General features: G+C 41.0%; 1 protein-coding gene across 2 annotated transcripts in view; it reads right to left on the bottom strand.

Annotated features, from left to right (window-relative positions):
- The window catches only part of REEP3 (receptor accessory protein 3), a 98,302-nt gene extending 84,515 nt beyond the window's left edge, over positions 1 to 13,787 (bottom strand). For both annotated transcript variants that reach the window (XM_021699495.2, XM_021699496.2), the window contains exon 1: positions 13,575 to 13,787. In XM_021699495.2, coding sequence (XP_021555170.1) covers positions 13,575 to 13,606 — 32 coding nt within the window. In that variant the 5' untranslated portion in view covers positions 13,607 to 13,787. The remainder of the gene's footprint in view (positions 1 to 13,574) is intronic.
- Between the last annotated feature and the right edge of the window lie 585 nt (positions 13,788 to 14,372).

The following is a 14,372-nucleotide window of genomic DNA, read 5'->3' as shown; positions in this document are numbered from 1 at the left end:
TCATGCCATTCCCAAAAAATGTTGCTCTGCCCATCCCTGCCAACACTTGGCATTTTCAGACTTCTTAATTTTTGCAATGTAGAATGTGTGAAATGGAAATTCAATGTGGGCTTAATTTACATTTTCTTGAAAACTAATGAGTTTTGTGATTCTTTTTATATGTCTAGTTGCCATTGGTTTCATCTTCTAGGAGATGCCTTTTACTTTCATCCCATTTTTTTTTTTTTAGATTGCTAACTTTCGTATTGATTTTAAGGAATCCTTTACATCTTCTGTTATACTTTGTCATATATGTTACAAAACTGTCTGCATGCTTCACCCTCTCTGGGCCACAATTCTAGTGCTGGCTTCCATTACACCTTCCTTTCCAGCCCCCAAACTACTGAGGAATTGAGAAAACAGCAATATGGGTTTCCAAATAGAGTTTTAAAACACATATCCTAAAAAAGGATATTTAAAATAATGGGGTATTTTTTCACAGAGATTAGCAAAGATAAAATTGCCAGGGATGGCACAGGTGGGAGAAATACACAGTCAACTACCACTGTTGAGAATGTAAAGTGAATCTTGATCTTGTTAAGGGTGGTGATACATGAGTAATCATATTTGACAAAACTCACTGAAATTACTGCATGCAAATTTTATTTCACAGGTAGGTGGTATGGCATACTGGCTCAGGTCTGGTTCTAGAGTTAGACTGCCACTTCACTCTGTCACTTAGTAAGTTATTTCGCTTCTCTAAAGCCTCGGGTTTCTCAATGGCAAAATGGGGATAACAGCAGTATCTGTATTATTAGGGCCGTTGTGAGATATAAATGAAATTGTGTGAAAGTGCTTAGAATAATGCCTGATGGAGGAGCAGCGTCAGACGTATGTTAGGCTGCATTTATCAATCATTTACAGTTTGTTGTAGGGTCTGAAAAGTTCTCTACCAAATCATAACCGTAATGACATTCTCCTACATTTTCTTCTAAAAGTTTAAATATTTTAGTTTTCACATACAGGCAGGTAGTCCACTTATAATTTATTTGAGTTTGCTGTGAAATAAGGATGTAATTTCATTCTTTTTTCTGAGAGATAACCAAATTTATTTTTTTAAATTTTTTTAAAGATTTTATTTATTTATTTGAGAGAGAGAGAACGAGAGGCAGAGAGCACAAGAGGGAGGAGGGTCAGAGGGAGAAGCAGACTCCCTGCTGAGCAGGGAGCCCGATGCGGGACTCTATCCCGGGACTCCAGGATTGTGACCTGAGCCGAAGGCAGTCGCTTAACCAACTGAGCCACCCAGGCGCCCCGAGATAACCAAATTTATTGTTACCCATCCCTTCCCACTGATTTTGAATACTACTCTGTCACATCAGATTTCCACACGTGCTAGGTTAGTTTCTGGATTCTTGATTATGTTCCCTTAAGTTTATCATCCATCACTGCACCAATTCTACATTGTCTCAATTCCTACAACATTATAATCAATCTTGATATATAATAGGACAAGTCTTCCTTCCTTGTTCTTTACAGCTGTCTTGTTGATTGCTGGGGTTTTGCTCTCTCCTGTGAACCTTAGATAATTAGATTCCATGAAAACAAAAACAATAAAAATCCTGTTGGAATCCCACTGAATTTATAGATTTAGTTTGGAAGAACTGATAATCATTAGCTAATACTGATCCACTAGCATGGGATCCATTTAGATCTTCTTTTAACTTTCATGTTTTACAACTTTCTTTATAGTTTTGTCCCCAGTGTTACAGACTCTATTAAACAGGAGAATGCAATCTGGGTACATTTACTGTCATTACTGACATATTTGAACCCATTTCCTGCATCTTTTTTTGATCCATATGTCCTCCATCCCCTGTCCTCTTTATTTTGGTCTTCTATATCCCAATAGCCTCCTTTTCCCCCCTCTGTTGGTTTGGAAACTATAGATAAATAACCTTTTAAATTGTTGTATCTCTGCATGTGACTAAGGCCATACCGTTGTCTCCTTGCCTTTATTGACAATGAAAGGAAAAAGAAGAACTAGAGAAAAAGGTGAGAGAAACATAAAGGGGAGAACAAGAGACGTGAAGGCGTACTTTGAAGTGGGGAGCGGAACTGAACACTTGAAGGAATGGGGCTGCGTGATTTCCTTCCTCTTTCACATTTCTTAGTCATTCCAGGTAACCAAGGTCTGTTTTTATTGTAACTATTACTGTTAAAATGGCTTACCACTTTTGTTTTTCTGATTAGTTTTAGGTGAACTATTTTAGTTAAAGCACTACAAAAACTTGTCACTAGCAAAAATTTAAGGTCGGGGCACCTGGGTGGCTCAGTCGTTAAGCGTCTGCCTTCAGCTCAGGTCATGATCCCAGGGTCCTGGGATCAAGCCCCACGTCGGGCTCCCTTCTCGACAGGAGGCCTGCCTCTCCCTCTCCCACTCCCCCTGCTTGTGTTCCCTCTCTCGCTGTGTCTCTCTCTCTCTGTCAGTTAAATAAATAAAAATCTTAAAAAAAAAAAAAAATTTAAGGTAATGGGCTATAGATCTACTGGAAGACGGTACATTTTCTTTCTTAAACTTAGGAGACCATTTGAAACAAAGCAGTATTTGCATCATGTTTCACCACATAAAATAATACAAGACTTAAAATTTAAAAATTCCTAAAAAGTATTTAATCATGATAAGAAAGCATAAACTGTGTGTGTGTGGTGGGGGGGAGTTTATCTCCAATTCGTATTTCTATCATTTACTTGGCAAGGAAAAGACCAGATATCCTTTCAGAATATTTTTACACAAAGCTTTCAGGCCACTTTTCTCACATAATTTTATTTAACGCTTTAATGTTTTCAGGTTCTTTAGGATTTACACACTTCTAAGGCCCTTTTATATGGATCTAGGGGTGTATCTTTAAAGGGTACTTTTCCCTATCCATTAATGATCTATTAAACACCTTAAAACCACCATCATTTCTATTTGCAAGATTAACTTAGGTATATAAAGTGAAAATTGAAAGGACTTATATTTCAGAAAACCAGAAATAAAAACTAAGGTTGATGAAAAGTAATGATTTAAAAAAATGCAAATAAACAAACACTGAACAAACAACAATTAGGTTTGTTCAGCAATACTGAGATTAGTTGGTGTCCCCAAAAGAAAACAAAAACCGGGAGGCACAAAGCAGCAAAGAACTGATCATGGCAATTATGACCTCCATTAGACAAATATCACCAAGTTCCCTTCTGTTCTCATAACTGCAATATCTTTAAATCCACACTCAAGAATGCCTACTGCCCACTGTTTGGGCCTCTGGAAGTTTAAACACAGAAAAGAGGGGCGCCTGGGTGGCTCAGTCATTAAGCGTTTGCCTTCGGCTCAGGTCATGATCCCACAGTCCTGGGATCGAGCCCCGCATCGAGCCCCACATCGGGCTCCCTGCTCCGCGGGAAGCCTGCTTCTCCCTCTCCCCTCCCTCTGCTTGTGTTCCCTCTCTCGCTGTGTCTCTCTCTGTCAAATAAATAAAAATCTTTAAAAAAAATAAAAAATAAATAAAAAAAAGAATAAACACAGAAAAGAAGTCAGTTTATCTACTTTACAGTTTTGGTGAAGGTGTATTCTAAATTTTGGGACTCCTACTAAAGATTGGTGATTAAAGTTTGATGATGAAAAAGTGTCACATTAGCAGAATCTTTAGCATATAATTTATTCAGCGCTGTATACATTCATGTTATTTTTTAATGCCAAAGAACACCATTTATTAATCATTGCTAATATTCACATAATACAAGGGTAATGTATTCACTTATTTAAATATCCAAGTTTTTTTTTTTACACCTTAGTTTTTGTTTTTTTTTTACACCTTAAATTTTTATTTTATTAAACTTTCTGAGTATAGTTGACACACGATGTTACATTAGTTTCAGGTGTACAAGATGGTGATTCAATTCCTCTACAGCTTATGCTGTGCTCACCACAAGTGTAGCCAACATCTGTCACCATACAACCCCATTACAATACCATTGACTATATTCCCTATGCTGGGCCTTTTATTCCTATGACTTATTCACTCCATGAATGGAAGCCTGTCTCCCACTCCTCTTCACCCATTTTGCCCATCCCCCCACCTTCCTTCTGTCAACCCTCAGTTTGTTCTTTGTAAATATCTAAGCAGTTTTATTAAATACAAAATACTTCACAGCTTCTCACAGAAAAGTAATTTATCTATGGCTCTCCATAGGAAGCATACAAGTAATATAGGCAAGATCTTCAGTGAGGGTTCTACTCTCCTTTCCTGCCCCCAGTGACGGAGAACACACTGCTCTCATGAGGTTGTCAGTGTCAATGGTGAACAACTCTGGGTATTAGAAAGCTTTCCCTTATATACTAAAGTAAAACTGTCTTCCCTATAACATCCACCTATTGCCCTAACCTTATATCCACAGTAAGGGAAAAATCACTACTCTCTCTCCATGAGACAACCCTTAAATTAAGACAGTTATTTTCTTAGACATTAATTTTTCTCCTTTTCTCATCTAATCCCTAAAACTTCCCTGGCATTTTAGTTTTTCTCAGGATATGTAAAAGAGATTTTTTTTAAAACATTTCTTTCTTTATTTTTTTAAAGATTTTATTTATTGGGGCGCCTGGGTGGCTCAGTCATTAAGCGTCTGCCTTCAGCTCAGGTCATGGTCCCAGGGTCCTGGGATTGAGCCCCGCATCGGGCTCCCTGCTTGGCAGGAAGCCTGCTTCTCCCTCTCCCACTCCCCCTGCTTGTGTTTCCTCTCTCGCTGTGTCTCTCTCTGTCAAATAAATAAAATCTTAAAAAAAAAATAAATAAAGATTTTATTTATTTATTTGAGAGAGAATGAGAGAGAGAACATGAGAGGGGAGAGGGTCAGAGGGAGAAGCAGACTCCCTGCTGAGCAGGGAGCCTGATGTGGGACTCGATCCTGGGACTCCAAGATCATGACCTGAGCTGAAGGCAGTCACTTAACCAACTGAGACATCCAGGCGCCCCAAAGAGATTGTTGCAAGCTGAACTGTGCCCCTCCAAAGACGATATGAAGGAGCCCTAATCCCCACTACCTCAGAATATGACCTGATTTGGTAATCACGTTAAAATGAGGTAAGTAGTGTGGGCCCTCACCCAAAGAGACTTACGTTCCTTATAAAAAGGGGAAATCTGGACACAGAGACCTTCACAAAAATGAGGGCAGAGATGGGGGTGATGATCTATCAGCCAAGGAATGATAAAGACTGCCAGCAAACCACCAGAAGCTGAGAGAGTCTTGGAACAGATTCTCCCTCACAGCCCTCAGAAGGGAACCTATTGATACCCTCACCTTGACTTTTAGCTTCCAGAACTGTGAGACAACAGATTTCTGTTAATCAGGCCACCCAGTTTCCGGTATTTTGTTATAACAGCCCCAGCAACCTAATACATTTCTCAGAAATGTGACATGATAAAAAGTTAAGGAAATTTTCCACAGCAGAATGCTCGGTTTTGTTTATGGGTAAGAATAATTCTTTCCTAAAATAGACTTACCATTACTTGGAAACATAAATGCTCTCAGCAGTAATATATTTGAATACTTCCTGAAATTATGTTTTGAACTACTGGTTAGTACAAACCTATTATGTTTAGTTTTTTCCTATGACTTTTGCTTTCATGATTTCTCCAGTATCTCTGCTTTTGCAGAGCTGATAAAACTGTTGACAGTAAGAATAGAAAATACTGGTAACCCTTGGCTCTTTGTTCAAATCCTAATACCTGAACAACTTATTGGACCAAGAAAACTATAACCTGTAAACTACACTTTACAAATTTAGAAAATAAGGAATATAAGAGTTGATGGGCAGAATATATGATTATATAAATTATTTTCAAAGTATACTGTATCAGCGATTTTCATCAATTTTGGGAACTTCTCTGTAAATACTGAAATAGAAATTAATTTTGAAATACTAAAAAAAATTAAGATCAGCAATAATATTTCATATAGAAAATTCTTAAGCAAGAGATATCCTGAGATGCTTATGAATTCCCGAATATCATTATAGCCTGTAATTTCTTCCACAAAGTACATTGGAGCAGCAAACAAAGCCATTTTCAAATGGAAATGCTGAGCAGACTGTGCCTTGTAAGGGATCACTCCAGTTGAACTTTCTGTAATGATGGAAATGTTTTACTTCTGTGCTGTCCAATAAGCTCGAATGCCTACTGAGCAGTGAAATGTGGCTAGTGTGACTGAGGAACTTAATGTTTAACTACCTAAATAGCCACAACGGTCTAGTGCCTACCATATACATTTTTTAAGATTTTATTTTTTATTTTATTCATTTGAGAGAGAGAGAAAGAGACAGAGAGGATGAGCAGGAGGAGGGGCAGAGGGAGAGGGGAAGCCAACACCCCACTGAGCAGGGAGCTCCATCCAAGGACCCTGAGACCATGACCTGAGCCAAAGCCAGAGGCTTAACCAACTGAGCCACCCAGGTGCCTGTTGCCACCATACTGAACAGCACAGCTTCTAGGTTCATTCCCTTCCATACATATTTTTCTTCTCTTTTCATTTAACACAGTAGTTCTCAGCCAGTGGCAATTCTGCCCAGTAGGTAACATATGGCACTATCTGGAGACATTTTTGGCTGTCATAACTGGGAGGTGTCAATGGCATCTAGTGGGGAGAGGCCAGGGATGCTGTTAAACATCCTACAGTGAACAGGACAGGCATCCCCAAGAAGTGATTATCCAGTCCAAAATGTCAAAAGTGCTAGATTAAGAAGCCTAGACATATTTAAAAGATCTTCAAATGAAATTAAAAATACTTTGCATATCAATATGAATGGCTGTATAATATTCTAACATTAGCTAGTCTGCTCTTAAAATCTTTTGCCACTGTTGAATATTTCCATCTCAACTGCTGTTTTGTCTGTCCACAATCTCTTAGCAAGTACACTACTTCAGTCATAGTGGCCTCTGTAAATTTCACATGCCTGAAGCTGATAATTTTACTTCAGTAATAGGGATAAGTATGCAGAAACCCTTAACTGTTTTGTAAACATGAAGACATTTATAACACAGGAACTTTTACTTTTAGCCTTTCATTTAACTTCAGAAATACATGAAAGGGCTAGTTTAGTGCAAAGGCATAATCGATGACATAAAGAGCTCATGTTCTGCTAACAAAGACTCAGCAGTAATCTTTTTCCACTCGACAAAACAGTAATGTATTTAAGACATTTAAATTACCTATTTATGCCATTATTATTGTAAGACACCCTTTATTTGAACATTATAATCTATACCAAAAGCGGAGAATAGAAAAATCTCCATCCTTAAAGGGTTCAAAAATCCAGTGGAAGAAGAAATAGTTAATATAGCCACAGTCACAAAAAACGAACAAAGGCAAATTGTTTCTGAAATGAAGGCTCATAAAGGAATCTTGTTGGAAGTTCTGGCCTATGCAATGAAAACAAGACCCTATAGTTTAGGATGTGTTTTCTGTCTTATCGAAGGAAACAGAAAAGATGACCTCTTACGGGGCGTTCATGACAAATTATATTTTTTAGATTTTAACATGTTCAATTTCCTTGAAAATGTTGCTCCTATTTACCTTATTTCTCATCGCCTAACTGCAATTTCTGTAAGTATCCTATTCTTAGATGCAACTCCTAAACATTTCAGTTATTCACATGATAAATCTCATCAAAACTGGAAAATAAAATCTACCTTAACCTAATTAAAAGATGATAAATTTAGCCATCACTGAGATTTTACAACCATTTAAAAGTATGTAAAGCACATATCAAGAAAGAAAAATATCACTTATAAATTGTGACTGCCCTCAAACTTCCAGAAAGATTTAAAAATTACTCAAGATGTTTTTCATTAATCCTACATGATCTTAACACACAAAAGGGAGAAACAGGATGCTATTACAATAATGCATTTAGGAGATGATGCTAGCTTGGACTAGAGTAACATAAGTAAAGCTGGTGAAAACTGTGGGGATCCTGTGTATATTTTGAAGGTAGAGCCAACAAGATTTGCTGTAAGATTCAATGCAGGCAATGAGAGAAAAACTGGAATCAAGGATAATCCCAGGGTTTTTGGCCTGACCTGCTGGAAGGACTAAGTTGTCATTAACTGAGCTGGTTCAGGCTGCCAGGGGAGCCAGACTGGGAAGGAAATTCAGCAGCTCAGTTTTGGATATCTTAAGTTCTAGATGACTTTCGGATGTTTCCAAGTAAAGTAGGCACCTGAAAATATGTATGATTGAGTTCAGCACAGAGGTCTGGGTTGGAGATGTGAATCATGAAAGTCCTCATAGAAAAGAGAAAAAAAATCTTGGAACTGAGCTCCTGGACCTGCCAACTTTAAGAAGTCGGGCATGTGGAGGAATGTGGCAAGGGAGACAGAGAGGGGTGCGGCCAAGGGAGTTATGAAGAATACACAAACAAGGTTTCTTGGAAACCAACTGAAGAAAGCACTTCAAGGACAGAGTGAGCAACTGTACCAAAAGCTCCTGATAAGTTAGATGAGGACCAAACAATTTGGTCACATGGAGGTCACCTCTTGACCTAGAAAATGGCAATTTCAGTGGAGTGGTTGGTGGCAAAGCCTACATGATGTGGGTTGGAGAGTGACTCAAAGGAGAGGAAGTGGAGAAAGTGTATATAGACTGCTCTTTTGAGGAGTTTTTACTTTAAAGGGGGGAAGGTGAGAAATGGGATAATAAGATGAAAAGTAGGCTGAAAGAATTTTTTGTTAAATGGGAGAAATAAGCATGTTTGCTGACAAAGATCTAGGAGAGAGGGAAAACATGCTGGAAAGAAGGGGGAAAACTGCTGGAGCATGGTTTTTAAGGTACGTAATTTAGACTTTAAAGACACCCATTAAATATAATCAAAGAGGATCAATTTACTTCTGCCAGATAATAAAATTATGGCAACAAATATAAGTGTTATTAATGTAAAAAGGGAAATACAGACATATGGAATTAAAAAGGCAGTCTCCAAATTAATCCAATTCTATATGAGAAAGTAGTACTTATCAAATATCTAGAGTAATTAGTATTCTATATTTAGAAGTGAAAAAGAAATCACAACGTAAAAAAAAAGTTGAACTGTAAACTATAAATTCTCTTTACAACTAAAAAATAGTATCTAAAGAGAAGTGTAGATTGAGAAATATTTAAATCAAATAAGACTTAAGGTTAAGTAAGGAGCTCAGACAAACAAGTAAATTATCAAGTAACCAAGAGATAAATGGGTAAAGTGCATACAGACTATTTGTACAACAGCAGATACAATAAATATCAGGACAAATATTAAATCTTGCTAATAGTAAAATGCAAAAGAAAACAATGAGATCTGTTACTAAATATAAAACACCCAAATCTGGCTACACTGTGAGACAGACAGTAATCATACATTGTTCGTGGCAATGTAAAATATTAACATCCTTTTGGATAGCAATTTGGCAATTCATATCAATAGTCAGAAAAATATTCATAGCCTTTGACTCAAATACTCCCCTTGGATATTCAGCCTAAGAAAATACTTAAAGAAAAAAGTATATATAAATGATGTTCACTATAACATTATAATTATATTAACATCAGTTATGATAATGAAATACTAAGAATGATCTAAAAGCAAAATTAAAAAAAAATGAATGGCTATGAAAATTATGAATTTTGGGCTGATTACAGAAGAGATAAAATATAATTTCAGAGAACACAGATGATGCTTACAATATAGTAAGAATAATATAAAACTTTTTTTTTTTTACTATACTCTAATTACAGCTATGTCACCTACAACGAGACAAAGAAAAATGTAAACTGAAAACAGTTTAAACATTCAGTATGCTGGGATTGTAGGGGAATATGTTCTTCCTTGTTCTGATAACAACTACTGAATACATACCATGTGTCCAATGCTGAACTATAAACAATTTTGTATATGGACACATTTAATCCTATGGGTAGGTTATAGCCAATAAATGGCAGAGCTGATATATGAATTCAGGCAGTCTTTTATCCTGATCTTAACCACATGATATATACCCAAATTAAGAAAAGTTAGAAAAGTGGGATTTCTCTCATCCTGTTAAGTCATGTTTCAAAAGGTAAGGTATAGGTAATCACAAATGAACGAAATAGCACGTGGTAATCTCAGACTACTATCCCTTAATAATTGCTAACTAACTTTTCAATCTTGCCTGCAAAGTTAAAAATGACTTTAAACAGAATGGAAAAACAACAAAATAAAACCATTTCATACCATTACAGAATGCTAGAGCTGTACAGGAAAGTTTAGATTACCAGATCCCTTTACCTCTACAAAGAAACTGAGGTCTCTAATCAGTGAGGGGCTAACTCAAGGTCATTCAGGTGGTTAATATAACTAAAGCTAGTTCTAAATTCCAGGTTTCTTGATGATAGCCCAATGGTATTTCTTTCTATACTATCTTATTCCCCTCCCCCATAAAAAAAATCTATATCCACTATGTTTTAAGTGCAGAATAAATGCCTGGCAGCACATCTAGTGTGTTTTAGTTAAACTAATCTCTACAATAGTTTTAATAGTGGTTTAATATTATAACCACATTAAGAAGAAGATGGTGAGGGGCGCCTGGGTGGCTCAGTCGTTAAGCGTCTGCCTTCGGCTCAGGTCATGATCCCGGGGTCCTGGGATGGAGCCCTACATCGGATCGGGCTCCCTGCTCGGCGGGAAGCCTGCTTCTCCCTCTCCCACTCCCCCTGCTTGTGTTCCCTCTCTCACTGTCTCTCTCTCTCTGTCAAATAAATAAATAAATTCTTAAAAAAAAAAAAAAGATGGTGAAGCTCAGTTGAGTGTAGCACATTGCCCAGCAGCATTAATTGGCATCCAGATCTGATTCCAAAGCCAGTGTTCTTCCTACGGTATCTACCACAAGGTCTGGGGAGAAAGGGCTCATGCACACAGGGAGCTCTGATTATGGAAGTTCCTTGTGTTCTCTGCCCATGCCACCAAAGGTTCACATTGAGAGAACTGTCTGATCTTTTTTAGGCTCAGGACTAGCTGGCTGTACCAGTGGGTTAAAAAGAATGTAAATAAATTCTATCTCCTGGCATGAAAAATAGTTTCCAAGTGTGTGTTGATCCTGGGATTGGGCTTTTGTGTCCCTTTGGTACAATCAAGGGAGTAGAAAACATTTAGTGCTTAGAGACTGAGAAATTGAGGAGCATAGGGGCAAAATATAATGATGCTTATATTCTTGACAGATGTGCTTTCTAGTATCCTAATGGTTCAATGGCTCATGAAATACAATTCCATGACCTTTTTTCTCCCTCACATTTTTGTTTCTTTTCTTCTGCCTCACACTTCAAATTCCATAGATTCTAGCACTGCAGGCTTTAATCTCCTCTCTCCAGACAGGAAGCCCCCTAAGTGGGCTCCCTGTCTTCAGTGTTTCTTGATTTACAACCATCTCACTCAGCAAGGGAGAGAATCTTCCAAAAGCAAAGCCACCACTGCCTAACAAAATTTATCACTTTTTCCTTAAATTCCTTGAAAACAGCCCTACTCTACCTTTCCAGCTCTCTCTCTCTCTCTCCAGTCCTCAAGTTCCCTGTAACTAATCTGGGCTTTCCCTCCTCTGTGCTTTGGCTCACAATGATCCCTTTATCTGGAATCCTTTACTCTTTCATCTTTGGCTGTCTAAATTCAGACGGTCCTTTAAGGTCCATCTCAAATGTAATCTCCCTTGTTTTTTCTGATTCTCCAACCAGATATCATTCCCTCCTTATCTAACCCCTATAGCACTGGGTGTAACTCTTACAAGACTTGACATTGTCACCTGTATTGTAGGTATCAGTGTATCTGAACTGTTCCATTAACATCAACACTGTGTTACTAACTTTTGTGTTATAGGTAGCACCTAGAAAAGACTTTCATATTTACAGTCAACGATCAAAAACAATTTGAGTTGAGTCATGCAAAGTACTTCACAATTTTCTGTTAAAAAAAAGAAAATTGGTCAAAGGAAACCAGAGCTAAAAAAAAATAGTACAGCTACTTAATGGGGCACTTCATTTTCTAGGTGCAGACACAACACTTGATATACATCTACTAGGTCAAGAAAGGTATGCCTGTATTATGTAAATGACTCAAAGGCTTAAAAAGGCTAAAAAAAAAAAAATCTGAAGACATCTGTAGTATGCTTTTATTTCCTGACTTTTAGTTCTGTACGGATGAACGCAGGAAGCTCTGAAGCTTTAAATCTAGAAACTGTAGGGAGGTAGGACAAACTTCATTAAAACAATCAAATATAAATTCAGAAGGCTATTGCAAATCAGGTTGAATAGTAAATCAGGTTGAACAGAACTATTAAGTGACTGATTCACTCTCAAAAAAAAACAAAACTCGCAGAAAATTTAGCTCCTTCTTCCCAGTGAAAAACAAAATTTGAAATTCTGGTAATGTTATTTTTTCCACATTCTAAAGCTAATCGGAGAAGCCTGCTGCCTCACAAAAACATTTCATAAAGGTACTGAGGTAATACTACTCCTACAGAGATCATGAATAATGAACCGACGGGCCCCTGGCTGTACCCACGTCATTGTTTACTTTGTGACTTTTTTTTTTTTTGAAGAGCTGGGGGGTAAGGTGAGGAGGATGGGAGAAAATCAGTTTAAATTGTAGTCAAATACTTTTGGTGGAGTTGCGGTGTTTTGTTTTGTTTTTTTCCTTATGGACCTGTAGCACTTGTTGATAAGAGCACAATGAAATTAACCGATAATTTGAGAAAAGGCAACAGGCACCTGCAGCCTCTCAATCACTTAGCAAACATTTCAGACAAGATAGGGCCAAATTCTGCGATCTGGGCGAACAAGCGGGTGCCACCATTCCATAGGAGCGTCTTTCTAGGTAAGCTGTAAATCTTGGGGCAACTGGGAACCTCTCCCAAAGATCTGAGCTAGGAGCGGTCTCAGGTTTTTAGACAAATCTCTCCTCCTACCACACGTGACCGAATGGCATTCGGCCGCCTAGAGAAACACCGCACCGCACCAACCGCGGGATACAAAGGCTCAACGCCGCCGCCGCCGCCAACGCCGCCGCCGCCGCCGCCGCCGCCAACGCCGCCGCCGCCGCCGCCGCCGCCGCATCCTTTGGAGGATCGCTGGGCCTCCCGCGCTCAGCGTCTTCGGAGCCTGCGCAGGGCGCCGCCGCGAGGCGCGCCGCTCCCGGGCCCACAGGGCGGTGCCGCGCAGCGCGGGGAGCGGGAGCGGGGAGCGCGCGTCGCCTGCTTTGCGCGCCCGCCCGCCCAACGCCTCGGGAGCAGGGCCGCTGCGCCGCACGCAGCCCGGTCGCGCCGCACCGCTGCCGCCGGGCCTTCGTCCGCCACAGGGAGCCCCGCAGCGACGTGGACCAGGGTGAGGAGGCCGAGGGCCCCCAGCCCCCGGGCAGGCCCGAGGCCAGGCCAGCCCACCCCAGCCCACCTCTGCCCACCTCTGCCCAGGCCTGGGCCTTCCCCTCTCCTAGCCCCTGCCCCTCCCTACGCCTTCCCCGGGACTTGCGCGGGCGGCGGGGCGTCGTGAGCTGCACTTACACCACGGCTCTGGAGATCATCCAGGACACCATCTTCCCGGGGGCTTGGACCCCACCTCGGGGGCAGGTGGGCGCCGAGCGTGGCGGACCAGGCCGCTAACGGCAGGCCGCGCGCTCGCCGGCTCCTCGCGCTCCCCGGGGCCGCGCTGGCGCCCTCGGGAGCCGGGCCGGGTGTATGCGCGCTGCGGCCCGAGCTGCGCGGCGGTCGGTCCCCCGCCCGTCCCCGCCCGCGGCCGAGCCGCCGCCGAGCCAGCCGGCCCCGCCCCTGCACTCCGCTGATAGGCGGCGGCGGCGGCGGGGCGCGTCGGCCGAGGCCGGGTCTGGGCGGCCGTGGTCCGGGGGCTGGGCGGTCTGGACCCCGGCCGGCGCCGGAAAGCCTCGCGGCCCCGGAACCCTGAGCTCGAACCGCCACCTTCCTTTTCTTTACATCCCTGGGACGCCCACCTGGCGTGGAGGGGAAGAGGGGATAGCGGGAGGCTGAGGCAGGGGACTTGTGGGTAGGGGTTGTGACTATGTGTGTGTATGTGTGTGAAAAAATATCAGGAACTCTTATGTCCGATAGACTCCTCTGAATCAGGCCCTAGAATCTGGGGAAGCAAGATTTTGAGATGTGTGTAGCATATCCGGTGTCTCCACCGTTCACTGAGGCCCAGCGTCCTGGGCATCCTCAAAGTACGGCATTTTAAGGGAAACGTCGGGAGGATCCTCGCACAGGCCTCGGTGTATACCAGGAGTCGCGTGGTGCGTGGTGCAGTGCAGGGAGGGGGCAGAGGAGCGTGGCTTTGGATTTCATGTTCGC

The sequence above is a fragment of the Neomonachus schauinslandi genome, chromosome 6, assembly GCF_002201575.2.
Source record: "Neomonachus schauinslandi chromosome 6, ASM220157v2, whole genome shotgun sequence".
NCBI lineage: Eukaryota > Metazoa > Chordata > Mammalia > Carnivora > Phocidae > Neomonachus > Neomonachus schauinslandi.
This window is presented reverse-complemented; position numbering and strand designations above follow the sequence as displayed.